General features: G+C 48.0%; 2 protein-coding genes across 4 annotated transcripts in view; one reads left to right on the top strand and one right to left on the bottom strand.

The window, feature by feature from the left end:
• AAMDC (adipogenesis associated Mth938 domain containing) overlaps window positions 1-12,540 on the top strand; it is a 32,758-nt gene extending 20,218 nt beyond the window's left edge. Inside the window, exons 2-4 of one of the 2 annotated variants that reach the window (XM_069759362.1) lie at window positions 4,287-4,422; window positions 11,588-11,683; window positions 12,098-12,540. In XM_069759362.1, the coding sequence (XP_069615463.1) occupies window positions 4,297-4,422; window positions 11,588-11,683; window positions 12,098-12,238 (363 nt within the window). In that variant the 5' untranslated portion in view covers window positions 4,287-4,296 and the 3' untranslated portion in view covers window positions 12,239-12,540. The remainder of the gene's footprint in view (window positions 1-4,286; window positions 4,423-11,587; window positions 11,684-12,097) is intronic. The other variant, XM_069759361.1, reaches the window with a different exon arrangement.
• Window positions 12,541-12,923: 383 nt separating this feature from the next.
• On the bottom strand, window positions 12,924-27,706 carry INTS4 (integrator complex subunit 4). Of its 2 annotated transcripts, none has more exons than XM_069759359.1 (23): window positions 27,602-27,706; window positions 26,251-26,448; window positions 24,931-25,048; window positions 24,654-24,760; window positions 24,064-24,249; window positions 23,700-23,750; window positions 23,483-23,571; window positions 23,245-23,365; window positions 21,115-21,186; window positions 20,455-20,629; window positions 20,085-20,290; window positions 19,073-19,215; window positions 18,634-18,749; window positions 17,912-18,045; window positions 17,352-17,509; window positions 17,184-17,277; window positions 16,895-16,975; window positions 16,673-16,803; window positions 16,373-16,432; window positions 16,097-16,256; window positions 14,033-14,176; window positions 13,701-13,821; window positions 12,924-13,486 (listed from the first exon to the last, which is right to left on the bottom strand). In XM_069759359.1, the coding sequence occupies exons 1-23, from the start codon at window positions 27,653-27,655 to the stop codon at window positions 13,299-13,301; spliced, it is 2,907 nt and encodes a 968-aa protein (XP_069615460.1). In that variant the 5' UTR covers window positions 27,656-27,706; the 3' UTR covers window positions 12,924-13,298. The 2 variants fall into 2 exon arrangements, with proteins under 2 accessions (XP_069615460.1, XP_069615461.1); XM_069759360.1 differs by having other exon boundaries at window positions 26,251-26,445.
• Between the last annotated feature and the right edge of the window lie 190 nt (window positions 27,707-27,896).

Raw genomic sequence — 27,896 nt, 5'->3', positions numbered from 1 at the left:
GTTAAGGCCACATTTAAAATGGAGTCAATCAGCTCTGCAATAAAAATGTTGTTCAAACACTGCTTCATGGTAGTTGTGGACTTAAAAGATGCGTATTATCATGTTCCTATCCATGAGAACTTTTAGAGGTTTCTACGTGTGGCAGTGTCTATGGGGGGTATTGTTCGACATTTTCAATTTAGAGCCCTTCCCTTCGGCCTCTCAACGTCTCCCCGAGTATTCACTAAAGTTGTTGCGGAGGTCATGGCGCACTTACGTGAATTTGATATCCTCATAATCCCTTATCTGGATGATTTCCTGATAGTTGGAAACTCAGCAGACCATTGCCTTGCTCAGGTAAAAACAGCTATGTCTAAACTAGAGCATCTGGGCTGGATTATAAACTATGAAAAATCCCGATTACAACCCCTAAAAACCCAGAGATTCCTAGGTCTGCTGTTAGATTCCGAGTCCCAACAATGCTGTCTTCCACCTGATAAACTGCTCCATATCCAACAACAGGTATTAAAAGCAATTAATAAACCAACCATGACTCTTAGACAGGCTATGTCTTTGTTAGGTTCCCTAACTTCCTGTATTCCGGCCGTCCGTTGGGCACAGTTCCACTCCAGACCTTTACAGTTTGACGTACTGAATTATGATAGAGTCTTACAAGGTTCCTTGCAGGGTCAGTTGACATTGAGTCCAGAGGTTGACATCTCTTAGATGGTGGCTGAAGGAAGACAATCTGTCAGCAGGAGTTCCCTGGGTGACTCAAGTGACTCGGGTAATTACGACGGACGCCAGCCCCACGGGGTGGGGGGCACACATGGGTGACGTAGTAGTCCAGGGTTTATGGGATCCCCAAACATCAGCATCTTCCAATCAGAGGGAGTTAATGGCAATTGAATTCTCAATTAAAGAACTCCTCGTATATCTACAGGGTCACCATGTCAAAATCCTCTCCGACAACCAGGTGGCAGTGGCCTATGTGAATCACCAGGGTGGAACACGCTCCAAGTCCCTGATGGAAGTAGCGGATCGCCTGCTCCAGACAGCAGAAAACCATTTTCTATCTTTATCCGCAGTTCACATAAGAGGGAGAGACCATATAAGAGCAGACTTTCTAAGTCGAAGCACCTTAAAACAAGGAGAATGGTCTCTGAACTCAAAAATCTTCAACCGGATTGTCCGCATGTGGGGTCATCCAGAAGTGGACTTATTTGCCACCAAGCACAACAGAAAGACGATAAATTTCTGTTCGTTAAATCCCAGGGAATATCCCCTGGCAGTGGATGCCTTCCTGATCAGATGGGATTTCCGATTGGCATATGCGTTCCCCCCGCTCAATCTATTGCCGCTGGTGGTCAGGAAGATAAGGGAGGATCAAGCGAGAGTCATACTGATCGCTCCGTTCTGGCCCAGAAGAGCTTGTTTTTCCTGGCTCAGGACCATGTCCGTGGAAGACCCCTGGGTACTGCTGGACATTCCGGACTTACTTCATCAAGGTCCGATCAACCATCCACAAGTGAAGGGTCTCCATTTGACGGCATGGTTTTTGAGAGGTCATTGTTGAAAAACAGAGGTTTTTCTCCAAATCTAATTGATACCCTTATGAAGAGTAGGAAAAACATAACAACTAAGATCTACTCTAAAACTTGGAGGAAGTTTCTGGCTTCTTCAAATTTTAATATTGAAGAGGGTATACCAATCAACCAGATTCTAGAATTCCTGCAGAGGGGGCTAGAGCTAAATCTATCCACAAGTACTCTAAAAGTACAAGTCTCAGCCCTGGGGGCTCTATTTTCTTGTAACATTGCGGGTAACTACTGGGTATAAAGGTTTATCAAAGCAGCTAGTAGATCCAGACCTATACACAGGAATAGGTCAATGCCTTGGGATCTCAGTCTAGTCCTTTCAGCCTTGACTAAGGAACCATTTGAGCCCTTACATTCAGCCTCACTTAAATTACTATCCCTCAAAACAGCGTTTTTGGTGGCAATTACATCTGCTCGTAGGGTAGGAGACATACAGGCTCTTTCTAGGCTGTCCCCTTATACAGAATTTCTACAGGACAGAGTAGTCCTCAGACCAGATCCAGCTTATTTACCAAAAGTGGCCTCAGATTTTCACAGATCTCAGGAGATAGTGTTACCGTCATTTCTCCCTAATCCTTCTAATTCCAAAGAGGAGTTACTCCATACATTAGATGTTAGGAGATGTCTATTAGAATATATATCAGTCACTGATGCTTGGAAGAGAGAGGATGCGTTGTTTCTATCCTTCCAAGGTCCCAGGAAAGGTCTTAGAGTTTCAAAGTACACGCTAGCGAAGTGGATTAGGGAGGCTATCTCTCTGGCTTATACTGCAGGTGGAGGTCCAGCTCCGCAGAATCTGAGGGCACATTCCACCCGGGCCATGGCTACATCCCGGGCTGAAAGATCTGGAGTTTCGATCGACCAGATATGCAAGGCAGCTACGTGGTCATCCCCTTCCACCTTTTTCAAGCACTATAGGTTGGACTTGGGGTTCTCTTCTGATCTCACCTTCGGGTTAAAGGTGCTACAGGCTATAGTCCCTCCCTAAGGTAGTTTACATCTCTGTAATTCTCTTGTAGTGCTGTCATGGGAATCCGAATAAAGCATTAAGCTACTTACTGGTAGCGGCATTTTTCGGAGGCCCATGACAGCACCCTTAGTTCCCTCCCTATTCACGTGGGGGTTGCACTTCCTATAATGTATATAATGAGATAGATAGATCTCACGTGTGGTATATAGTTCAATATGATGGATTATTTTTGTACATAAACTGTATATAATGTATATTTGTGTGCTACTAACCGCGGTAGTCCTCTCAGGCTCTGAAATACAAGTGATGCATGGGGAGAGGTGCCGCCCTTTTGTATCTGTAGGTTTCCTGTTCCTGAAGGGCGGATCCCATCTCTCGTAGTGCTGTCATGGGCCTCTGAAAAATGCCGCTACCAGTAAGTAGCTTAATGCTTTTCGGACTATAAGACGCACCCCAAATTTGGGGTGAAAATTGCAGAAAAAAAGATTTTTTTATAAGATGGGGGTCCGTCTTATTGTCCGAATTTAAACTATCTTACCTGAGGGCTGGCGGTGGCAGAGCAGGGTCACAGGAGGCATGGTGTCGGCAGAGGTGGGGTGATGCGGTGTGGCATGCACCTGAGAAGGGTCCCTTCCTGCTTAGGTGGGCGATGCCACGGCCTGGTGTCCATGGGGGGATTGCAGCAGTGGTGTGGCGACGGCAGAGGTGCGGTATGGCGTGTGCAGGGTCCCTTCCACCGGTGAGGTGACGCAGCGGCCCGGAATGCAATGTGAGCAGCAGAGTCGGGTTGAATATCGGTGGCCATCTTCCCGAGGCCACGCGTGCGCAGATGGAGATCGCGGCGGCCATTTTCCTGGAGCCCTGTGAAGCAGAGCACTCCATCTGCGCACACGCAGCCTCGGGGAGATGGCCGCCGCCACCACCATTGATTAAACAGGTGATCAACCCGGCTCTGCTGCTCACATTCCACGTGACGTACAGGGCCGGTGCGTATGAGCTCGGGGCCTTCACTCCAGCCGCCAGCGGTCCTCCTCAGAAGCGGCTGGCCGAGCGGTGCCGGGGGCGGCTGTCAGAAGTGACAGCTAGTTGGCGGGCCGTTAAAAATCATCAGACGGGCCGGATCTTGCCCAGGTCTGTACTGTTCACTGACCACAAGCAGCAATCTTGAAAACTAAGGCTATGTGCACACGTAGGAAACGTGGTGCAGAATTTTCTGCACTAAATCTGCATCTCCTGGCAGAATCCGCAGGTGCAGTTTTGATGCAGATTTTACCACTGTGGATTTCTATAATGGAGGGCTGCAGAAACGCTGCAGAACTGCACAAAAGAAGCAACATGCACTTCTTTGAAATCTGCAGCGTTTCTGCGCAGATTTTTCTGCACCATGTGCACAGCTTTTTTTTTTTTTTTTTCACTTTGATTTACATTGTACTGTAAATCACGGTACAGATCTGCAGCAGAAAAAAACGCTGCAGAACTGCACTAAATCTGCATCGTGTGCACATTAGAAGCATATTGAGTGCAAGGTTTATTAGAAAGTTGCCGAACTGCTGAATGAGTGGTGACTACTGCAGGGGATTCCCACATCTTGTACAGCAATGCCCATGAGGTTTAGTTGTAGATGATTGGAGTGGTTGTTCTATTTGGTGAATCTTATGGAAGTCTCGGTGCAGCGCAGGATCTGGGAACTTCTCTTCTTCCATCTCTTCTCTAATCCTTTTGTGTTCCTTTTTGTACAGATCAGTCAGGATGTCTTCTCCAGAAATCTCCAAGATCTCCTGGGGCAGCATGAATGTTTCAGGTCAGGTCTATAAAGACTGCAAGGTGTGGCCCGGAGGAAGCCGAACCTGGGACTGGAGAGAAACCGGGACCAATGTAAGAAGTGTTTACACCATAGAGGCAGGGCAGACGGTGGTATAGGGTCTGCGGACTAAGCAAACTGCACCTGTTTACTGTGACATCGTCTTAGCAGTTACCTGTGGTCGCCACTAGAGGGAGCTCACTGTGTACAGATCCCATTGTGTCCAATCAGGTTTCAGACAAACTGGGGCCCCAATACTCACATATTGCCCCATCGCAAAGAAACACTGGGTTGTACTTACATGCTCTGAGTTCAGGTCATTAAACGAGCGTGATCCATAATATTGAGTTGGATTGGAGCTTGTTTACACAGGATGACAAATGGTGGGGACAGAACACTCACCAGGAGATCACTCTGTCCCCATATAGTATCAGGTTATCGGCAGCACATCTGCACTTTACTCCTGGCGATGTGCTAACGAGAACAATCCAATCACTCTGCATTGGAAATTAGATTGATAATACAGAGCCATCCATCTCATTTTTGCTGTGGGGTCTTGGACAACTGGTCAACCACCACCACCGCCGCCGCCACCACCACCACCACCACCACCACCACCACCACGAGAATACAGTTGCCTGGTGCAGAATTTCTAATATAATCTAAAGATAATAAATGGTGGAATGTTGTGGTGTTTTTTTTTTTTGTTTTTTTTTTTTAGAAAATCCTAACAATCTTTTGCATATGTCCCTGAATTATTTTGTAGAGGAAAAACAAAATGAGGAATGTATAAAACATGACATTTATTTCTAAACTTTGACCCCCTTCACGACTTTGGACGTATGGATACGTCATGGTGTTTTTTTTTTTGTTGTTGTTTTTTCGTACACAGGAGCGTGCATGATTGCCGCCGGGTGATCAGCTGATATCACATCTTACATCCGGCACTTGGTGCCAGGAGAGGTGCCTGTGTTGCTCCTCACAGTTTAACCCCCCAAATGCTGCCGTCCAATATCAATCACAGTATTTAGAAAGCAGAGGGCAGGATCCCGCGCCCCCCCCCCCCCCCCCCCCCCCCCCTCAGCCCACTGATCAGCGCCCCTGTGACATCATCACAGGGTGCCAGATCATTGCTTATGGTGACCCGATTTAGTCTTTAAGTCATCCCGGGTCACCAGGCTCAGAGTATAATCCTAAAATATTAATTTTATTAGAATTCAAATAAACTGAAAAAAACAAAAAAAAATGGACTACGCAAAGTTAGGGAAGCATGGAGGCTGATAAACTAAAGTGCATAGTGCAGCATCATAAACAACCTTAGAAAGCTGCAAGAAATATACCTGTAACAGTACAGAACAATGGAGTCCACATAAGTGCACAGATTAACCACGCTGCTCTGACCTAACACACGACGGCTGGTTTAAACCAGGCACAATAGTGGGCGACCGTGACGGCCTTAGTGGAGACAATTAGATTCATAGAAGGGGATATCATGTCAAGTGCTTTAAAAGATGAGGTACTTACAATCAATGGTGTCGGTCAGAATGCTTCCACATCACCCCAACGCACGTTTCTTCACAACTTCTGACTGGGGAGCATTCTGACTGACACCATTGCGTGGAAGTACCTATCTTTCAAAGCAATCCTGACTTTGCGTTCAGGACATGGTGTCCCTTTCACTGACTGTCTCCACTTAGACACCCAAATGGGGTACTGGTGTACGTAGGAGAAATTGCACAACAAATTTTGGGGTCCATTTTCTACTGCACTCTCAAACTATTCCATCAAAGTCTGCGTTCCAAAACATCACTCCTTCCTTTCCAAGCCCTGCTGTGCGCCAAAACAGTTGTCCCCCTCCCCCCCATCTCCTCTCCATAAAATAATGCTATAACTTGGGTGGATGTCTTAATCCTCTTTATCTGGAGTTTAAACTGAGTGCTATATTCTGCCGTCACCTTCCCCCATGGAGCTGCGGTGCTATATTCTGCCGTCACCTTCCCCCATGGAGCTGCGGTGCTATATTCTGCCGTCACCTTCCCCCATGGAGCTGCGGTGCTATATTCTGCCGTCACCTTCCCCCATGGAGCGCCGGTGCTATATTCTGCCGTCACCTTCCCCCATGGAGCTGCGGTGCTATATTCTGCCGTCACCTTCCCCCATGGAGCTGCGGTGCTATATTCTGCCGTCACCTTCCCCCATGGAGCTGCGGTGCTATATTCTGCCGTCACCTTCCCCCATGGAGCTGCGGTGCTATATTCTGCCGTCACCTTCCCCCATGGAGCTGCAGTGCTATATTCTGCCGTCACCTTCCCCCATGGAGCTGCGGTGCTATATTCTGCCGTCACCTTCCCCCATGGAGCGCCGGTGCTATATTCTGCCGTCACCTTCCCCCATGGAGCGCCGGTGCTATATTCTGCCGTCACCTTCCCCCATGGAGCTGCGGTGCTATATTGTGCCATCTCTTTCCCCCATGGAGCGCCGGTGCTATATTCTGCCATCTTCTTCCCCCATGGAGCGCCGGTGCTATATTCTGCCGTCACCTTCCCCCATGGAGCTGCGGTGCTATATTCTGCCGTCACCTTCCCCCATGGAGCTGCGGTGCTATATTCTGCCGTCACCTTCCCCCATGGAGCTGCGGTGCTATATTCTGCCGTCACCTTCCCCCATGGAGCTGCGGTGCTATATTCTGCCGTCACCTTCCCCTATGGTGTTTCTGTGTACGTTTTTTCCAGATGCCGGAAAATGGATGAAACGTATGGCCATCCGTCACGAATACAAGTCTGAGAAAAAAATCGATCAGTCAGCAAATTTTGTTGGATCCGTTTTTTTTTCAAAATTAGCCGGATTGAGCCTGACGGCGAAAACCTGATGTGTGAAAGTAGCCTTTGATATACCTTTTTATAGCAGATTTGTTTGGTAGCTGTCACACACTAAGATGCTCTTTATTGCAAAAAAGTTTTTTGTGTCACCACATTTTGAGAGCTATAACTTTTCTATATTTTGGTCCACAGTCCTGTTAGGGTGTTTTTTGTTTTACATAAAGAAATTATTGGAACTATTTTTTTTATTTTAGGAATTTTAAAAATATTTTGTGTAGTTTTTTTTTTTTTTTGTCCCAGGGTGGGACATTAGTACATAGTGTGCGAGATCAGCGATCTGACAGGCACTGCAGGAGACTCCCTGCAGGACCCTGTGGCTATCTTGGATCCGGTGGCCTGCAGGGAGGAGACCCTCGGAACATGATCACATCATGTTGTTCTGAGGGTCTCGGGGAAGCTTCCCTATGCCACCGGAACGCTGTGATCTTGTTTGATCGCTGTGTTCCAGGGGTTAATGCGCCGGGCACATAGTGCTGGATGTTAGCTGTGATAATCAGCTGACACCAGGCCGCCCTTCTCCCCAAATGGAACCTATCCCTGTAATTTCATGCATTCTCTTTAATTGCATACGTAACTATATGTAAACATATATACGATAGGAAAAAAATAATTTTAAATATTTCTCAAATCCACATCTTCTTTACAACACCACGAATGGCCTCATGAGCTAATGACCTAGACAAGAGTGAATATGTTCAGCTCCCTCTTTATTGTGCCAGCTATAGCACTGACCGAAGAAGCTGGTGGGCATCTTGTGGGGCCTGGAATCAGATCTTCTAAAGACTTGGAATGTCTGACGTTCTCAGGGTCTCGGCGCTGATTACACCGGGGGCTTCTTCGCTGTCAGGACGGTGACTTGCTGCTGCTGCAGGCGCTGCCTCTCTTCACTAGGGAGGTAATGAGCAGCAATGGCCGATCAGCAGCGTCCGCTCTGGAATCTATAGAGAAGCGATGGCAGCCACCGCCGATCGCCTCCTGTAGAGCGGAGTCCTCGCACGCCTTACCCTAGAAATGGATCTATAGATTCACACACAACATGGCCGATAACGCTCAGCAATTCATCAGATCAAAGGGGGGATCACAGCGATCAGCTGGGACCTGAGGCTTCGGCGACCTCTCTGCTCTCTGTGCTTTATCAGCTTCAAGGCTGAATTCACTCATCTGTGTCACTGTATGGACCGGTCTCCTGGCCCAGACCCGACAGCCTCATATATGACGGTGTTGTGTTCTGTCCAGGAGACGGTCGCACAGCAGAGACTGACACTGTGAGTGCTGCCGAAGGACTGGGCCTCAGGTCATAGACACGCTATAAGGCTTCAATCACACGTTTGTGGCTTTTTTTTTTTCTCCCCCTCAGGTGTTGTTGTAATTGCATGGGGTTTATTTATTTTTTTGTACTTTTTAGGGCACTTTTCTTTTTTTTTTCATCAGACTTCAAATAAAGATACAGCTCAATCTTAGGAAATATCAAACGTATTGATACAGTCCTGTGCAGATTGCATAACTTTAGTAAAAAAAAAAAGTGCAGCATCAAAAACTCACATCGTGTGAACTTTGCCTAAAATGGAATAACATTTGTTTTTAAATGTTTGTGTAAAAAGATAAAGTTGCCACAAAATTGAAAAGTCACATTTGGTAACGATTCCTACGCCAGCTCGATTATTTACATGAAACAAAAAACCTGCATTTTCATTTTTCTCCTTTACAGACTGTATAAGATTAGCAAAAAATAACAGTTACAGCTCTTCCAATAAAAAGAAATTAAATGATTTTGCATGTGAGAAATTGGTAAAATAAAACTGCCTGGTGTGAACTCTGTGTAATAAATATATTAAATGGTTTTTTTTTGTCCACACTAAAAAGGAGTGAAATAATGATAATGTTGTATGTGCCCAATAATCACTACCTATGGAAACCGACGTCTCAGGCCGGCGTCACACACATCATATGCAAATACGGTCCGTATATTACGGCCGTAATACGCTGAAAAGTCCCGAAAATAGTGGTCCGTAGCTCCTCCGTAGGCAGGGTGTGTCACTGTTTTTTGCGCATGGCATCCTCCGTATGTAATCCGTATGGCATCCGTACTGCGTGGTTTTATCGCAGGCTTGCAAAACCGACATACCGCTATAGAAGTGATCCATGTGTTAAAAAAAAAAAAAAAATTTATATATATATATATACTTCATACAGCCGCGATATAGCAAAAAGCCGGTAATTCAATTACCGGCTTTTGCTTTCTCCTTCCTAAAACCCAACATGATATGAGACCTGGTTACATACAGTAAACCATCTCATGTCACCATTTTTTTTGCATAATCCACACTACTGTCAGTAGAGTGTATCTGCAAAATTTGGCCGTTCTAGCTCTTAAAATAAAGGGTTAAATGGCGGAAAAAATTGGTGTAGGCTCCCGCGCAATTTTCTCCGCCAGAGTAGTAAAGCCAGTGACTGAGGGCAGATATTAATAGCCTGGAGAGGGTCCACGGTTATTGGCCCCCCCTGGCTAAAAACACCTGCCCCCAGCCACCCCAGAAAAGGCACATCTGGAAGATGCGCCTATTCTGGCACTTGGCCACTCTCTTCCCATTCCCGTGTAGCGGTGGGATATGGGGTAATGAAGGGTTAATGCCACCTTGCTATTGTAAGGTGACATTAAGCCAGATTAATAATGGAGAGGCGTCAATTATGACACCTATCCATTATTAATCCAATTGAATGAAAGGGTTAAAAACACACACATTATTAAAAATTATTTTAATGAAATAAAACCAAAGGTTGTTTGGATTGGGCGTTAAATAAAATATTACAACAACCTTTGGTTTTATTTCATTAAAATAATTTTTAATAATGTGTGTGTGTGTTTTTTAACCCTTTCATTCAATTGGATTAATAATGGATAGGTGTCATAATTGACGCCTCTCCATTATTAATTAGGCTTAATGTCACCTTACAATAGCAAGGTGGCATTAACCCTTCATTACCCCATATCCCACCGCTACACGGGAATGGGAAGAGAGTGGCCAAGTACCGGAATAGGCGCATCTTCCAGATGTGCCTTTTCTGGGGTGGCTGGGGGCACGTGTTTTTAGCCAGGGGGGGGCCAATAACCGTGGACCCTCTCCAGGCTATTAATATCTGCCCTCAGTCACTGGCTTTACTACTCTGGCGGAGAAAATTGCGCGGGAGCCCACGCCAATTTTTTCCGCCATTTAACCCTTTAATTTAGTAGAACGGCCAAATTTTGCAGAAACACACTACTGACATTAGTAGTGTGGAATCTGCAAAAAAAAAGAGAGAAGACATGGTCATGTCGGGTTTAGGAAGGAGAAAGGAAAAAGCCGGTAATTGAATTACCGGCTTTCAAGCTGTATAGCGCTGGAAGAAATATTAATATATATACATATATGTGTCTCACTGACATATATATATATATATATATATATATATATACCTATTCTATGTGTACACATTTATTCTACCTATTGGACTGTAAGCTGTCAGTGTGATTTTACTGTACACCGCACTGAATTGCCGGCTTTTCTCTCTAACAGCGCTGCGTATTTCTCGCAAGTCACACTGCTTGTCCGTGTGTAATCCGTATTTTTCACGCTTCCATAGACTTTCATTAGCGTATTTCTTGCGCAGTACGGTGACAAACGCAGCATGCTGCGATTTTGTACGGCCGTAGAAAGCCGTATAATACTGATCAGTAAAATACGGCAGATAGGAGCAGGGGCATAGAGAATTGTGCCGTATTTTTTGCGAGTTTTACGGACGTAGTTTCTGCGCTCTTACGTCCGTAAAACTCGCAAGTGTGACGCCGGCCTCATGCTGCTGGACACCGGTCCTCACAGTGGAAAAATAAAGTTACATTACTTTTTTTTTTTGTTATTTCTTCTGCAAAAGCGAAAAGTTTGTGTGTTTTCTATTTGCTATTGTTGTATCGGCCTCAACCCACAGAATAAAGATTACCCCAAACGGTAGGTAAAAATAAATGAAAATTATAATTTCCACTTTCGCCTCCCAACAGTTAACAAAGGCACAACAATAAATGGTGCCAATAGACACTACGGCTCATCCTCCAGAATGTAAATCTGATGGCTCTCAACAGGGTGAGGCAAAAACAATTACAGTAATTTTTTTTGCCCAGAACATGGAGGGTTAATAACATGAGGCTTCTCATCTTTCATAGCATGCTGAGAGTTGTTGTTCCTGACATTTATAGGCCGGGACAAGTATGGCTGATTCACTATATGACCGTAGCATGTGATGTGAGCGAGGCGGTGGTTGTACTCCGCAGCGGTATATGTCAGCATTATGCTATACAATGAAACCAACCCCGTGTCCTGTGTGTCAGCACCATCCAGGAGTCCAGCCGGCGGACGTGGACGAGGTGCTGAAGAGGGGAGTGAAGACGCTGGTCATCGGTCGCGGTATGAGCGGAGCTCTGCAGGTGAGATCGTCTTGTCTTGGGATCTCCACTCCAAGGGGGCAGCGTCAGCTATAGCACAGGGTTCCAAATTTTACTTTTTTTTTTTTTTTTTTTAATACCCCTGCTTGCTGTTATTGAATGGAAATATTCTCCTTGGCAGCACCAATCTCTCCCTGCTGGTGTAACGCACCCGGGGCTCTGAGCAGGACCAGGTCACCGTGACATGTCAGCTGCGAGATGTGAACAGAGTCCTCCCAATCCCTATTTATTTGGAGGAATCTACGATTATTATGATAATTGTTCCTCAACAATTGGCAGGGAGAATCCTGCAGGAAGTGTTTTTCAACAGCGCCTCTGCAGGGAGAAAGAAGCATGACACCTTACAAAAAACCTTCCTGTATCACAGTTTGCGACATTCTCTGTTCTCGTCCTCAGGTCCCGGACTCCACTCTGAATTACATCAAATCTCAAGGCATCGACGTCCTGGTCCTCCAGACGGAGAAAGCCGTGCAGGAGTACAACAGCCTGGCCGCGAAAGGAGCCAAAGTGGGGGGAGTATTCCACTCCACCTGCTAAATCCACACCGCCAGGACCCCCCAATGTATGTGCTATTTCTACAACCACAGTCCAGCACGTACACACTACAACTCCCAGCAGACCGTTGCAGTCACAACACACAGTACAACGCCTCCAGCCTTACATCGATCCCTATGGGAACGGTCAGAGCCTGGTGAACGCTTCATACCGAAGGCTGCAATGCTGCCCCCCAATGGTGTGTTCAGTAATAGCACCAGCAGTGATGGCCGCAGCATCACGTGTTTCTCATGTGCCTTAATTTTTCATAGATCCAAAAATAAAATTTGCCGCACTTAACACTACTGAATTTGCAGCCGCCTTATTAAAAGGGATTAGAAAAGGAAAAATAGCACCATCCCCGGCTACAGGTCATGCATCATTACCAATCTCTGACGCATATAATGGTGGAAGCGCCTGAGTTTGGGGTATGATGTGGACGCCCCAACAGTTGTAGCTGCCATCAAATGGAGACATGATCATTTATATGGGGGGGTTAGCGGCTGTTGGAGCCCCGCGGCGCCAACTATCTGCTGGAACGGTCAGACGCCCCATACACAGCCAGGATCCTATCTGTATGACAAGTGCTGGCGAGGGGGTCGGGGAGCTGCTCTCTCAGTGTAGGATGGTTTGGCGGTTTTTTTTTTTTTTTTTTTTTTTTAAATCTTGAAAGAAATTTAAGAATCGATTGACACAAGAAAATAAATTAATTTTACTAGAAAAAAAAAATTCTGTACAAAATCATCTCACAAGTAAAACCAGGGCTGGATGAGCTCCTCTATTCACACTGGGAAGACAAAGTGCGGAACTCCTGTAATCCAGAAAGTCTAATAATCCGGCACCTGCAGGCCAAGCTCTGCAGAAAGAACCAACACAGAAACTGTTTGTCTGGGGGGGGGGTTCTTTCAGTTGATGGGAAGAGGTGGTGCAGGTGCCCAGACCCCTTTCCCACCAATGAATATGAAGAAGGGGCTCCTGCCAGCTTTGTTTAGGTCTTACCCCCACCTGGGTACTCTATGCCCCCCACTTTCCCCTGGCAGCTGCCTCGCCGCTCTTGGGGGTGTCACCGTCTCGCAGGTTTGGGCATCAGGAAGACTTTGACGGCTTTGCTGAAGGGCAGCGTGCCCTCGATCCTGCTCTCGGGCAGGGGGTCCGTGCTCTCCCCCCAAGGCGGTCTGGCGGAGGGGGGTAACACTCTGCTGCTGCTGGAGCTGTAGGCGAGCAGGAGGCTGACTTCAATCTGACAGGGCTCTGCAGAAATAACCAAGGATGAATACATGCCCCAGCCAATAGAGTTGGAAATGCTACATTTTCCCCTCCCCCATGCCTTATACTGCAGCTTTACTTTGATAAGTGAGTAGGAGCAGTTATCACATCCCTTCCCCCACTTCTGGCAGCTGATCCCCCATGATTTACCCCACTGGGGGGAGGGTGGTAATAATAACCCCACGCCCCTATATCTTACCCGTCCAGGCTGTATGTGACAGGTAGACCTGTGTGATGAGCCGATGTCGTCCTGGGCCGGGGTGGCGGAAGTCTGCAGGCTTGGGGTGAATGATGTGAACCTGCCCATCTGGATACACAACCTGGGGGGACGGAGAATAATAATAAGTGTGCCAGCATGTGAGCCCTCCATGTATGCCATCTCTGAGGGGCTCCGATGTAGCAGAGCCGGACAGGTTGCTGTACTCTTGTGCATTGCATTAAGGACATGTGAGTATCGCACTGAACGCACCGTGCTGCACTGATGAGCTCAGCTCTGCTACATCTGCATGTTGTCTTTATATCTACACATACCTGGACCTTGACAGCGCTCTGCGGATCCTGAACGTGCTCCAACGTGGCGTCAACATCCAGCGCTACCACTAAACCGGAGGTGAACCGAATAGGGTTGTCAGACTCGGCAGCCGGCTCAATGATGTGTGCTGAGGATCTGTGAATCTGCAACATAAGGTGACAAAACACTTCCTTCTGTTTATACAACATATGTGCAGAATAGTGAGTGCAGCTCTGGAGTATAATACAGGATGTAACTCAGGATCAGTAAAGTAATGTATGTACACAGTGATTGCACCAGCAGAATAGTGAGGGCAGCTCTGGGGTATAATACAGGATGTAACTCAAGATCAGTAATGTAATGTATGTACACAGTGACTGCACCAGCAGAATAGTGAGTGCAGCTATGGAGTATAATACAGGATGTAACTCAGGATCAGTAATATAATGTATGTACACAGTGACTGCACCAGCAGAATAGTGAGTGCAGCTCTGGGGTATAATACAGGATGTAACTCAGGATCAGTAATGTATGTATACAGTGACTGCACCAGCAGAATAGTGAGTGCAGCTCTGGAGTATAATACAGGGTGTAACTCAGGATCAGTAATGTAATGGATGTACACAGTGACTGCACCAGCAGAATAGTGAGTGCAGCTCTGGGGTATAATACAGGATGTAACTCAGGATCAGTAATGTAATGTACACAGTGACTGCACCAGCAGAATAGTGAGTGCAGCTCTGGAGTATAATACAGGATGTAACTCAGGATCAGTAATGTAATGTATGTACACAGTGACTGCACCAGCAGAATAGTGAGTGCAGCTCTGGGGAATAATACAGGGTGTAACTCAGGATCAGTAATGTATGTACACAGTGACTGCACCAGCAGAATAGTGAGTGCAGCTCTGGGGAATAATACAGGATGTAACTCAGGATCAGTAATGTATGTACACAGTGACTGCAGCAGCAGAATAGTGAGTGCAGCTCTGGGGTATAATACAGGATGTAACTCAGGATCAGTAATGTATGTACACAGTGACTGCACCAGCAGAATAGTGAGTGCAGCTCTGGGGAATAATACAGGCTGTAACTCAGGATCAGTAATGTATGTACACAGTGACGGCACCAGCAGAATAGTGAGTGCAGCTCTGGGGTATAATACAGGATGTAACTCAGGATCAGTAATATAATGTATGTACACAGTGACGGCACCAGCAGAATAGTGAGTGCAGCTCTGGGGTATAATACAGGATGTAACTCAGGATCAGTAATATAATGTATGTACACAGTGACTGCACCAGCAGAATAGTGAGTGCAGCTCTGGGGTATAATACAGGATGTAACTCAGGATCAGTAATGTATGTACACAGTGACTGCACCAGCAGAATAGTGAGTGCAGCTCTGGAGTATAATACAGGATGTAACTCAGGATCAGTAATGTAATGTATGTACACAGTGACTGCACCAGCAGAATAGTGAGTGCAGCTCTGGAGTATAATACAGGATGTAACTCAGGATCAGTAATGTATGTACACAGTGACTGCACCAGCAGAATAGTGAGTGCAGCTCTGGGGTATAATACAGGATGTAACTCAGGATCAGTAATGTAATGTATGTACACAGTGACTGCACCAGCAGAATAGTGAGTGCAGCTCTGGGGTATAATACAGGATGTAACTCAGGATCAGTAATGTAATGTATGTACACAGTGACTGCACCAGCAGAATAGTGAGTGCAGCTCTGGGGTATAATACAGGGTGTAACTCAGGATCAGTATTGTATGTACACAGTGACTGCACCAGCAGAATAGTGAGTGCAGCTCTGGAGTATATTATAGGAGAAGTAATTTATGTACACGGTTTCTCATCTTGCGTAGATTATCTCTATACATAAGCTATAAAATGTGGATCACCCTCCAGTAATTCATCATTAGTGGTGTAGATAATATGACGGATTGCGGTCAGTGTATTGCACCCCCTGTACAGATGTGTACGGCCGCAGTGACCCATCTTTGCTTCCCGTACAGCGAAGCTCCTATAACTCGTGATGTGACGGATCAGCTATTAATATGTGCGGCCTCACCTGCTCAGGTAGAGTCAGACGCAGGAAGCTGCTCTGACGCAGGGAGGTCTGCAGGATCTTCACCATCTCTAGGGGTTTGGAGTTCACCAGTCGAGGCATCAGATCCAGCAGCTTGTCCACAAAACTGTCCTGCATGTGAGGGAGCTCCGAGATGAAGCATCTGCGAGGACAGAAACCAGTAGGTAACGCCATTACGTTTATGCAAGAATGTGCCTTTCATACGACGGTAGCAAACCCTCAGCTGTGACCACGAGCGGCGAATGGACGGACACTCACCTCTGGAAAAAATCCACCTCCTGCAGAAAGTGCTTGCACATGCTGAACAGCGGCTCCTCCCTGTAGAATGGAGAAAGATTATTGAAATAACACTTGTCAGTTCCTCACACGTTCAGGATCTCTGCTTGCTGTACATGAATAGAAACCTTATTTACTGCCACTAGATTAAAAAAATAAATGAAATCTTTGCACACAGACGCAGAGCTCATTGAAGTAGATGTCAGAGCCGTGTCTTGCACCCGTGCGTCCGGCACACGTTTCACGGGAAATTACGGGTCACCAACTCCAGGGGTCACTCACCCTTTGGTGGTGCGAGCCGTTATAAGGAGCTGGAGGGCGTTCGCCTGCAGCCTCATGTGATGGATGATGGCCACCTGCCGGTTCTCCAGCCCGCTGTACATGAACTCCATCTTGTAGGTTTCTTCCAGGATCTGGAGAAAAAAGAAGAGAAAACCCGCCATCAGTAGCATCTCGTCCGACACCCCAGCAGTTATTAGGGTGATGGAATTACGGATAGTTTACCTGTTTGACGGCCGCAGCGGCCAGGGAGTTCTGCTTTACATAAAGGGGCGCTGCGAGACTCCATAACTTCTCATTCAGGGCCTGGAAGTCACAGGAAGAAGCAGTTACAGTTCCTGCACAGTATAGTTATGGATTAGGATGGGTGCCGGATTACCAGATCGTCTGGATTATTAGATAGACATCGAAGTATAAAGGGCAGAAAGTGATAATACATAAAACTACCATTACCGGCTTCTTTTCTTATACTCCGCCCTCGTCAGGGCGCATTAATAAAGACAAGAGGACGAACCTTGAGGAGCAGCAAGTGACAGCGCAGGTAGGCAGCCGAGAAGTCCGCCATGCCGGCCAGCTCAGACTGCAGCTCGCTGATCCTCTGCAGGTCCCTGGAGCAGAAGACGCGATATGTGAACCCACGTTCTCCATTACACCCAACCCGTGGGACGCGGCCGTCACTTACCGGATGGTAAACTCGAGGAGTTGCTGCGTCCCCTGGATGTCCAGATTCTGCAGGTTGTGGACTCTCTCCAGACTGTTCTGCAGAAACTGCTGGGAAGGGTCCTCCGGGGGCGACCGACGCTCCAGGTCCGGGATCCAGGACCAGTTCACTCCGGGCAGCTGTGGGGACAAGATGGAATCAGATGACCGGAGGTTTCCTAGAAAGCGGCACGGGTCTGGATGGGATACGTGACTCTACAAGAACATTTTACAACGTCCCCTGCGGAATCCGCAGCTGCTGGCGGAAAAGGCAGAAATCAGACACAGCCGGGCTACCACAGAGAAGGCAGAGACGGTTTATTACCATCTCTGCGTTCCTGATTGCTGCATATACAGCACCGAGGGAACACTGCGCATCCAGTAAATGAAGGCACAGCCACTTCCTCCAGTCGTTATAAAGGCTGTGTAGCCTGGAGGAAAGAAGCATCTTGATCTGACATCCGGGCACTCGGCCTGTCCTATGTGGATATAGAGATAACATGAGAGTCCTCCGACCCCCCACAGGTGCAATCACCTACTTACCGTCAGAGCCGGGACCAGATGGGAGAGGCTGTCCCGCAGGTAGGCGTAGTGGCGGAAGGTGTGGTCGGAGAACAGCGCTGGCATGGTGGGGCAGGTCTTGGCTGCGTTGAAAATCAAAACCAAAACCGCAATATCTGATGCAGAGAGTGAAGGTTATGCAGAGATAACGATGACACCTTAGAGCAAAGCTGCAGGCAACAGTGATCGTCCAGGGGCTGGAGCAAGGCTAATATTGGGAAGGTGGAGGGCAATAGGACTGAATGAAAAAATAAAACGAAATTTAAGACTTAAGGTGGCCTGTGAAGAGTATGGGTCATATAATTTCATGTCAATCGACTGTTTCGTATCCGGTCCAAGATTATAGACCTCCTTCAACACTGGCTCAGATGGTGCTTCAAGTGGAAAATCTTGCACCCCCAGCATGAGGAACTGCTTCAAAGATCCCTAAACGTACGGGAGCCGTAATTTAATAAGTTATCCTATGTCCTATATGCAGACCAGTTGGAATGGAATGAACGCCGGCGGGGTCTCGACCCGTTCTAGCATCCCAGGGTAGGAAGACACGTAGAACAGCTAGTAGAAGCCAGGTAGCAAAGCGGTGTCTGGTCTCCAAGCATCACGGTTGTCACATGGCCTATATAACGTATGCTACAAATGATGCCCTGCTGGGGAGCATGGCTGGATCAGGAGCTATAGGACTGATAAGCACATACAATGGATACACGCTGGATCATCCATGTCAGGCTCGGGCGTATCGAAGAACGGGTGTGTGCTCAGGAGCTCCGGTACCAGTGACAGGACCAGGGTGGGGTGTCTGCTGCCCAGGAACTTCAAACATCTGAAGAACGAGAAGAATAAAAATGTGTAATTTACTTTTCAATATTCTTTCAAGATCATAGTTTGCTGTAAATGAATGAAAACCTATTTGTTTACATCCAGATGCTTTTCTCTCTGTAAGCCCTGAATCCGCACCCTACACCTTCGCTCTCAGGATTGGCGGACCCCCACTCACCATAAAGCTATGGCATCACTTTACATGACAGGAATCGCTCCTTTGAATCTCAACAGGTGCCAGTTTTGCAGACTTTTTGCATTAAGGAAAAGCAGCATCCTGTAATGTTTATCAATGTGGATGAGAAGTGTCAGACGTGCGGTACTTACTTCCAGATGGAGTCCCGGTCTGTCGGGTACTTGGAGAGGTTCTTGAGGAGTTCTACCAGGGCGAGGTGGATGCATTCCTTGGTGGAGACGTTTGCACAGCAGAGTAATTCGTGTAAAGCCTCTCGAATGTCCCGGGAGGAGTCCTAGAGGAGACACACATGGTACCGAGAGAGTCACCAGGGACTCATTCAAAAGGCCAACACACACGGGACGCCGTCTCCTAATGTGGCCCGAGTTCACACTGCTAATAAAGAGCATCAAACGTCGGAGGAGAGTTACAAGAAATGAATATCCTCGTCTGTCCGGGCGACAGCTGTACCACAACTTCCAAAAACAGCAACATGAAGACTGGAGAAAACAGCACCTGCTCCAAAAGCCAAGCGGTTCATTTTTGCGCTTTCATTTTTTTTCCTCCCAGAGCAATTTCTGCAAGTCACTACAATGATGACTTGCATCTTTTTTTTTATTTTTATTTTTTAACTCTAGCGGTAACCTCTTGTCACTATTTGTGAGACGCAACTTTTTTTTTTTTTTTTTGCATCCTGAGTTGATGTGTTTATTGATACTAATTTAGAGTAAAAAGAATAAATGTAGATTTTTTTTTAATGCAGATATATATAGCGTCCAATTGTTTTTTGTTTTTTTTTGGTGTTTAATGTACGAATTAAATAGATTTTAGATTTTCACATTTGAGATTTTTTTTTTGATACGACAAAACCAGATACGTTTATTTTTAAATTGGGAAAATTGGTCTGATTTATTCATTTCCCCCAGTCCCCGTTGGGGACTTGAACCTGCAATGGTTTGATTGCTTATTATATATAGAGATCTAAGCACGTGTGACCAGCTCGTGAATGGACATGCACATAGCTATACACTTTGGACACCAGGTGGCGCTAGACTACCTTATTTTTTTACTTTCATATTTTAGTGTGAAATCTTCAGATTTTGAAAATTAAGCAAATCCACTAAAATCTAAAATCAGCCCCTGTGACGACCCCAAGTATTTCACCTCCAGCACGGCCAAGATGGTGTCCAGCTGATCCTCCCGGAGGGTGATGTTGTCGGAGATCTTGCGCATGGTGTGTATGGACTGCAGCCGCACTTCTTCTATCTCGTCGTTGAACATGTCCACCAGGAAATCCAAGCACTTCTCCGCAAAGGGGCGAGAGGAGCGAGCCAAGAGGCACAGGGATTCCACCGCCGCGATCCTCACCTCTGAAGGAAACAGTCAGTCAGCAGAGGTGGAGAACGACCATTGGACAGAAACAGTCAACTCGGGGACTTTTTGTTTTTTAAAGGTGCCGTGCCCTATAACGCCGGTGTGTTGGCGCCTCTGGTGGACAGAGTTATAAGTGCACATAAGTCATCAGTCCTCATACCGTACATCTCATCCTCCAGACCATGCACGAACGCTCCGCACGCCCCGGACTCTATCAGGTTCACAGCCTCAGTGTCCAGTTCCTCCCGGGGAGCGTCATCCCCCCATTTTCTGCCGCTGGAAAACTCTCCGGAGCTGTAAAGTTCTTTTGCGCGTTCGTGAGCGGTTCTTTTTCTCTGTGTCACAAGCAGAAGGAGAAGAAGAAACCACATGAAAGTTACAGACTGGACTCCAAATATAAAAATCTCAGTAAAGGTCCTTTCATCCGGCGTCTGATGATCCAGAAATGAGAAAAATCTGCACCCAATTTAGAAGCTCTCTACTATTATGGTAATCTGGGATATCCTACCTATTAGGAGACCTCCTGTATACTGTATAAGGCAGCAGCACCACACTGGTAGTGAAGATGCAGAGTGCCCTGATGTGTCCATCAGTCACGTGACCGCTGCAGACAATCACTGGCCTCAGCAGTCATGTGCTGGGCATACAAACATCAACCCTGAGGCCAAGGAGTGGCTGCAGTGGTCCTGTGGCTGATAGATGGGAAATCATCACTTCCTAAGCCAGTGGGGAGCACCAGATAAGAGGCGCTGCAGCAGCAGGAGGTTCAAAGTGGGGAAAGTAAAATCCAGAGAATCTAAAATAATCCCCATGCACTTACCTTGAGATCCGACATGAGCTTCTTATCCAGGGTCTGCTCCAAAAAGTGCGGACTAACTTGCTGCATGGAGCCCTAAAAGACAACATGACACAGGCGATCAGCTGCTATGCTGGGTCTTAAAGGGGTGATGTGAGATTAAAAAAAAACATCCACACTATGACTTGCAGTCATCTGATTTGGCTGCAATACCAGAGATGGCCCGTGGACTACGGTGGCGCTGTTTAACCCCTTCACTACATCGGCCGCGTTCCTGCCATTGATGTGGGCTCACCGCCTATGACGGCTGATTTAATCAGCCATCAAGTGCCTCTAACAACCACAGATAGATCTCGGATCCACCAGCGGCTGTTAACCAGTTAGATGCTGCTGGCAATCACTGACAGCGGCATTAATAATAATAATTTTTATTTATATAGCGCCAACATATTCCGCAGCGCTTTACAAATTATAGAGGGGACTTGAACAGATAATAGACATTACAGCATAACAGAAATACAGTTCAAAACAGATACCAGGAGGAGTGAGGGCCCTGCTCGCAAGCTTACAAACTAGGAGGAAAAGGGGAGACACGAGAGGTGGATGATAACAATTGCTTTAGTTATTCGGACCGGCCATAGTGTAAGGCTCAGGTGTTCATGTAAAGCTGCATGAACCAGTTAACTGCCTAAGTATGTAACAGTACAGACACAGAGGGCTATTAACTGCATAAAGTGAATGAGAACATGATGCGAGGAACCTGATTGTTTTTTTGTTTTTTTTTTTTAAATAGGCCACACAGGGATCGTTAGGTTAATGCATTGAGGCGGTAGGCCAGTCTGAACAAATGAGTGTTTAGGGCACGCTTAAAACTGTGGGGATTGGGGATTAATCGTATTAACCTAGGTAGTGCATTCCAAAGAATCGGCGCAGCACGTGTAAAGTCTTGGAGACGGGAGTGGGAGGTTCTGATTATTGAGGATGCTAACCTGAGGTCATTAGCGGAGGGCACGGGTAGGGTGGTAGACTGAGACCAGAGAGGAGATGTAGGGTGGTGTAGAGCCATGGAGTGCTTTGTGGACGAGGGTAGTAGTTTTGTACTGGATTCTGGAGTGGATGGGTAACCAGTGTAATGACTGGCACAAGGTAGAGGCATCGGTGTAACGGTTGGTGAGGAATATGATCCTGGCAGCAGCATTCAGGACAGATTGGAGCGGGGAGAGTTTGGTAAGAGGGAGGCCGATTAGTAGAGTTACAATAGTCCAGACGAGAATGAATAAGTGAAACAGTCAGAGTTTTTGCAGAGTCGAAAGTAAGAAAAGGGCGAATTCTAGAAATGTTTTTGAGATGCAGGTAAGAAGAGCGAGCCAGTGATCGGATGTGGGGGGTGAATGAAAGGTCAGAATCAAGGATGACCCCAAGGCAGCGGGCATGTTGCTTTGGAGTAATGGTGGAACCGCACACGGAGATGGCAATGTCAGGCAAAGGTAGGTTAGTAGAGGGAGAGAACACGAGGAGTTCAGTTTTTGACAGGTTTAGTTTCAGATAGAGGGAGGACATGATGTTAGAGACAGCGGTAAGACAATCACTGGTGTTTTCTAAAAAGGTTGGCGTGATAACAGGAGAAGAGGTGTATAATTGGGTGTCGTCAGCATAGAGATGGTACTGGAAACCAAATCTACTGATTGTTTGTCCAATAGGGGCAGTATACAAAGAGAAGAGGAGGGGGCCTAGGACTGATCCTTGAGGAACCCCAACAGTAAGGGGAAGGTGAGAGGAGGAGGAACCAGCAAAACACACAGTGAAGGATCGGTCAGAGAGATAGGAGGAGAACCAGGAGAGAACGGTGTCCTTGAGGCCGATGGAGCGGAGCATAGTGAGGAGGAGCTGATGATCCACAGTGTCGAATGCTGCAGAGAGATCCAAGAGAATTAGCATGGAGTAGTGACCATTAGATTTAGCTGTTAGTAGGCATTTAACACGCGCTGACAGGAAACGCATCACTGATCTCGCCCATCGTCGCCTCTGTCACGTGATCGCAGATTAAGGTAATTGTGTTCGGTACTGTGCCAGCAGGGGGCGCTGATCCAAGCATTTATCCCTTTAACAGAGCCATTAGGGGGTGCAGTGAAGCAGTCACGCTCACCCACTTACCAGCAGTTTGCAGGCCTGAACTCTGACCATCCAGGATCCATCGCTCACCATGTGACAGACCTTCCCGAAGGCTTCATCCACCAGGCGGATCTCCTCGTTGGAGGAAGGAATGGGAACGATGCTGAAAAAAACAAAAAAAATGAGAACAGCAGTCGGTGCATGGAAAGAATGGAAGGAGCGGTGACGCTCGCCTCTGTGCGTGACGCCCCCTACTGGAGGAAGCACGCTCTGCACTCACCTTTCTGGATACAGCTGACTCAGGACCCAGACCAGCTCCACGGCCGCGCTGCGAACCTGCTCGTAGTCGTCCGTCAGCAGCTTACAGGCCTGCGCCAGGGAAAAAAATAAGAAAATATTCTGAATATTTGTATTATATCTGACACAGAGCAAAATCCTGCGACATGTAATCGCTCGAGTAGCAATTCCCTAAGTGTGTTAAATAGTGGGTACGGTACCTGGCTGTACAAGACTTGCTGCAGCTTCAGGCCTCTCCCGTGCAGCTGCAACTATGAAGAAACACAAGGCGTGAATATTTATGCAATCCTCCGTCTTAGGAGGTGTGCACACGAAGGGGTTATTGGAGGTGGTACAGAAGGGGCCAGTTTTCTAGTGGAAACCGCTTTGGGCTCCGGGTGTTAAAAGAAGAAACAACATTTTGAGATTTGGAAAGTTTGCGCTCAGTTTCTGCTCCAAAAAGTCACGGTGTGCACAAAGCCTTAGGAAGTGGTTACAACTCCAACTTTCCTAAGGTTATGGAGGCTTCCTCCCCGACTCCCACTCAAACGTGGGCGACCTCCCAGCCGACACTGCACAGCTCACCATGGCTTTTATGGCGGCCGTCCTGACGCGAGGGTCCTGATCGTTGAAATAATCGCCGATAATCTTCTGCACGTCTTTGGCGACTGCTCCGTCCAGATCTTTTGATGGGGTCTTATCGACGGCTCCGAGGCAGCCGAGAAGCTGCAGACACTTGTTCCTGACACCGTGAGACGTGTCCGAGAGATACTGGGTGCAAAGGATAACTAAATTAGGCCTCCTGCACTTAAATGGTTAATGTCGGTTCACCAAACTCTGCGTAAATCGATAATACAGGAAAATAGAAGAAACTTTTTCATAGAGCTTATCAATGAAAGCGGCTTCTTTCTCCACTTATGAGCCTCTTCTCCGCCCCCTGAATTAATCATTCACTCTGAAAAAAATACTAAAATCCGTTTTGGTCAATAACAAGATGAACCACCAGATCAGTGAGGGATCAGATTACAGCTGCCTATTAAAATCTATGGAGACATACTTTCTAGTAAGTGTTTTAGCTCACCCCCCCCCCTATCCAGTGCTGGATTCACAGCTACAATGCTCGGTACTCCTTCGGAGCATGTGCTACATTATTTTAGGAGTTCTGTAGCCTTTACCTTGTATGCCACGTCCACCAGTCTCATGCGGATGGGCGCATTATCCACAAGCTTGATTCCAATCTCTAACAGCGTGTCCAGGAGCTGCGCCAGGACCTGATGAGACTCTAAAAGGAAACCAAGGATATTCCTGTATTATTTCCATGGCAGCTGTGAGGTCCCCACGCAGTGAGCGCCCCTAGTGGTGGAGGCAGAAATAATTGGAGGGTGTGTAACACCAGAGGGGTCTATTACAGGGATGCTCTTCCACCCTCATAATGATAGCAGGGGGTCTTACTCTCATTCTGAAGAGTGCCAATCACATCGTCCACTATGGAGTCCGGACAGAACCCCGACGTCTTACACAGCAAACCCAGCAGAGAGGCGATCTTCAGTCTCACAGACGTCTCATTCTCCTGAGAACACAAAGAATAAGAAAATCCTGAACATTCTCTCCAAATTCTACTGAGAACTCGGTTATATCGGATTCTGGGAAAGCTGGGTGACAAGGAAAACGCGTCACTGTATGAAGGGTTTGGGAGAGGCCTCTACCTTGTGGGCACTGTATGTGGGGGGCCCTCTACATCATGGGCACTGTATGTGGGGGGGGGGCCTCTACCTTGTGGGCACTGTATGCGGGTGGGCCCCTCTACATCATAGGCACTGTATGCGGTATGCGGGGGGGGGGGGGGGAAAGGGCTCTACCTTGTGGGCACAGTATATAGGGGGGCCCTTCTATTACGTAGGCATTGTATGCGGGGGAAGGGGGACCCTCTACCTTGTGGGCACTGTATGTGGGGGGGCCCTCTACATCATAGGCATAGTATGCGGGGGCCCTCTACATTGTAAGCACTATGTGGGGGGGCCTGTACATTGTAGACACTGTATGCGGGGGTGCCCGCTATAACGTAGGCACTGTATGCGAGGGGCCCTGTACATTGTAGACATTGTATGCAGTGGGGGTGATTACATTCTACTTGTGTGTGGAGGGCTTTACCCTGTAGGCACTGTATGCGGGGGGCACATTCTAGTCATTGTGTGTGGAGGGCTTTACCCTGTAGGCACAGTATGCGGGTGGGGGGCACAGTCTAGTCATGGTGTGTGGAGGGCTTTACCCTGTAGGCACTGTATGCAGGTGGGGGGCACAGTCTAGTCATTGTGTGTGGAGGGCTTTACCCTGTAGGCACTGTATGCGGGGGGGGGGGGGGGCACATTCTAGTCATTGTGTGTGGAGGGTTTTACCCTGTAGGCACTGTATGCGGGTGGGGGGCACAGTCTAGTCATTGTGTGTGGAGGGCTTTACCCTGTAGGCACTGTATGCGGGGGGGGGGGGGCACATTCTAGTCATTGTGTGTGGAGGGTTTTACCCCGTAGGCACTGTATGTGGGGGGGGGGGGGGGGGAGGGGCAAACACTCGAGTCATCGTGTGTGGAGGGCTTTACCCTACAGGCACTGTATGCGGGGGGCACATTCTAGTCATTGTGTGTGGAGGGCTTTACCCTGTAGGCACAGTATGCAGGTGGGGGGCACATTCTAGTCATTGTGTGTGGAGGGCTTTACCTTGTAGGCACTGTATGCGGGGGGGCACATTCTAGCCATCGTGTGTGGAGGGCTTTACCTTGTAGTAATGCTCCAGCAGGATGCGGACCACTCCTTCCACGCTCTCTGACTCCACGGGTTTGCGTGCGAATTGCAGCAGATACTGCAGGGCGTCCGCCGGCGATGTCGCCTTGCAGAGGTCGATGTGCAGAGCGGCGGACTTGCTGGGTTTGGTCAGACGCAGTTTCTTGGCTGTGAGATCTTCTATCGGCTGCTGCTGTATAGAAGGAGAAAGTTCCCATCAATAAGACTGAAGTACTGCAAGTCTCAGCGCCGTCCGGGATCTGGACTTCTTCCTGTAAGTGAATTAGAACATCCTGCTCGGAGGCTAAAACCCTGATTACGGTGGCTCAGTGGTTAGCGCCGTGTGGCGGCTCGGTGGATGGCGCCGTGTGGCGGCTCGGTGGATGGCGCCGTGTGGCGGCTCGGTGGATGGCGCCGTGTGGCGGCTCGGTGGATGGCGCCGTGTGGCGGCTCGGTGGATGGCGCCGTGTGGCGGCTCGGTGGATGGCGCCGTGTGGCGGCTCGGTGGATGGCGCCGTGTGGCGGCTCGGTGGATGGCGCCGTGTGGCGGCTCGGTGGATGGCGCCGTGTGGCGGCTCGGTGGATGGCGCCGTGTGGCGGCTCGGTGGATGGCGCCGTGTGGCGGCTCGGTGGATGGCGCCGTGTGGCGGCTCGGTGGATGGCGCCGTGTGGCGGCTCGGTGGATGGCGCCGTGTGGCGGCTCGGTGGATGGCGCCGTGTGGCGGCTCGGTGGTTAGCACTGCAGCCTTGCAGCACTGGGGTCCTGTCTTTGCAGTGCAGAATTTATAATGAAACACGACATCAAAAAACACATCTGCAAGTGAGAATAAATAAAATGGTGCTCCTGCAAACATGTCCATACCCTGAGGGCCCTTGTGGGGGCAGCGCTGCCGGGATCTGCACTATAATGCTAAGAAGTGAAAGCAGAAAAGACAAAAAAAAAGTTTAAAAAATACTAAAATTGATGTTTTCCAGTCGGAAAGTTACAGATCCTAGAAGAAAACTGGCTGATAACAGGGAGCAATCACTTGTATCCAGCTGCCTAGCAACAATAACTCAGGAGACCTGCTCCTCCCATGGAGGAGTCGCCAGCTGTTATGGAACTACAAGTCCCAGCACGGTTAACATCAGGTCCGGGGCAGCCACCGACTGGTTACATAGTATATAGTAACATATAGAAGGGACTATGTCCAGCAGTGGCCCAGAAGGCCGCAGCCCGATCCCCGGACTTTCCTAGCACCACAGCCGGGTGCAGTGAAGCCTCCCGGTGAACAGTGACCGGCCGCATCTCCGGCTGACAGAGCCCGCGTGACGTCACCGCCTCCACTGCGCCACGTTCCTCTCACCTGAACCACTTTAGTGAACTCTTCATAAACGCGTTTCTTCAGGTGAGCCGCCATGGTGTACGGTGGAAGATCCTCTGCGGCTGCCGTACAAGCATTAGCAATAAAGCTGGTTGAAAGCAAACGTACTACATCACGTGACAGAAACCAAAGAGGTGAAAACTGGAAAGACAATACTCTCTGCTCCAGCTGCGGTCCTCCAGCTTTGTCTCCATAGCAACCGGAGCCAGCGCTTGTTTATTCAAATACCTTTGATAGATCTCATTTCATTAATTGTCAAAGTAATAAAACTTCTGCA

The sequence above is a fragment of the Ranitomeya imitator genome, chromosome 3 (genome assembly GCF_032444005.1).
Source record: "Ranitomeya imitator isolate aRanImi1 chromosome 3, aRanImi1.pri, whole genome shotgun sequence".
In the NCBI taxonomy this organism is placed as follows: domain Eukaryota; kingdom Metazoa; phylum Chordata; class Amphibia; order Anura; family Dendrobatidae; genus Ranitomeya; species Ranitomeya imitator.
The sequence above is the reverse complement of the archived record's forward strand: the minus strand, read 5'-3'. Positions and strand labels throughout refer to the sequence as shown.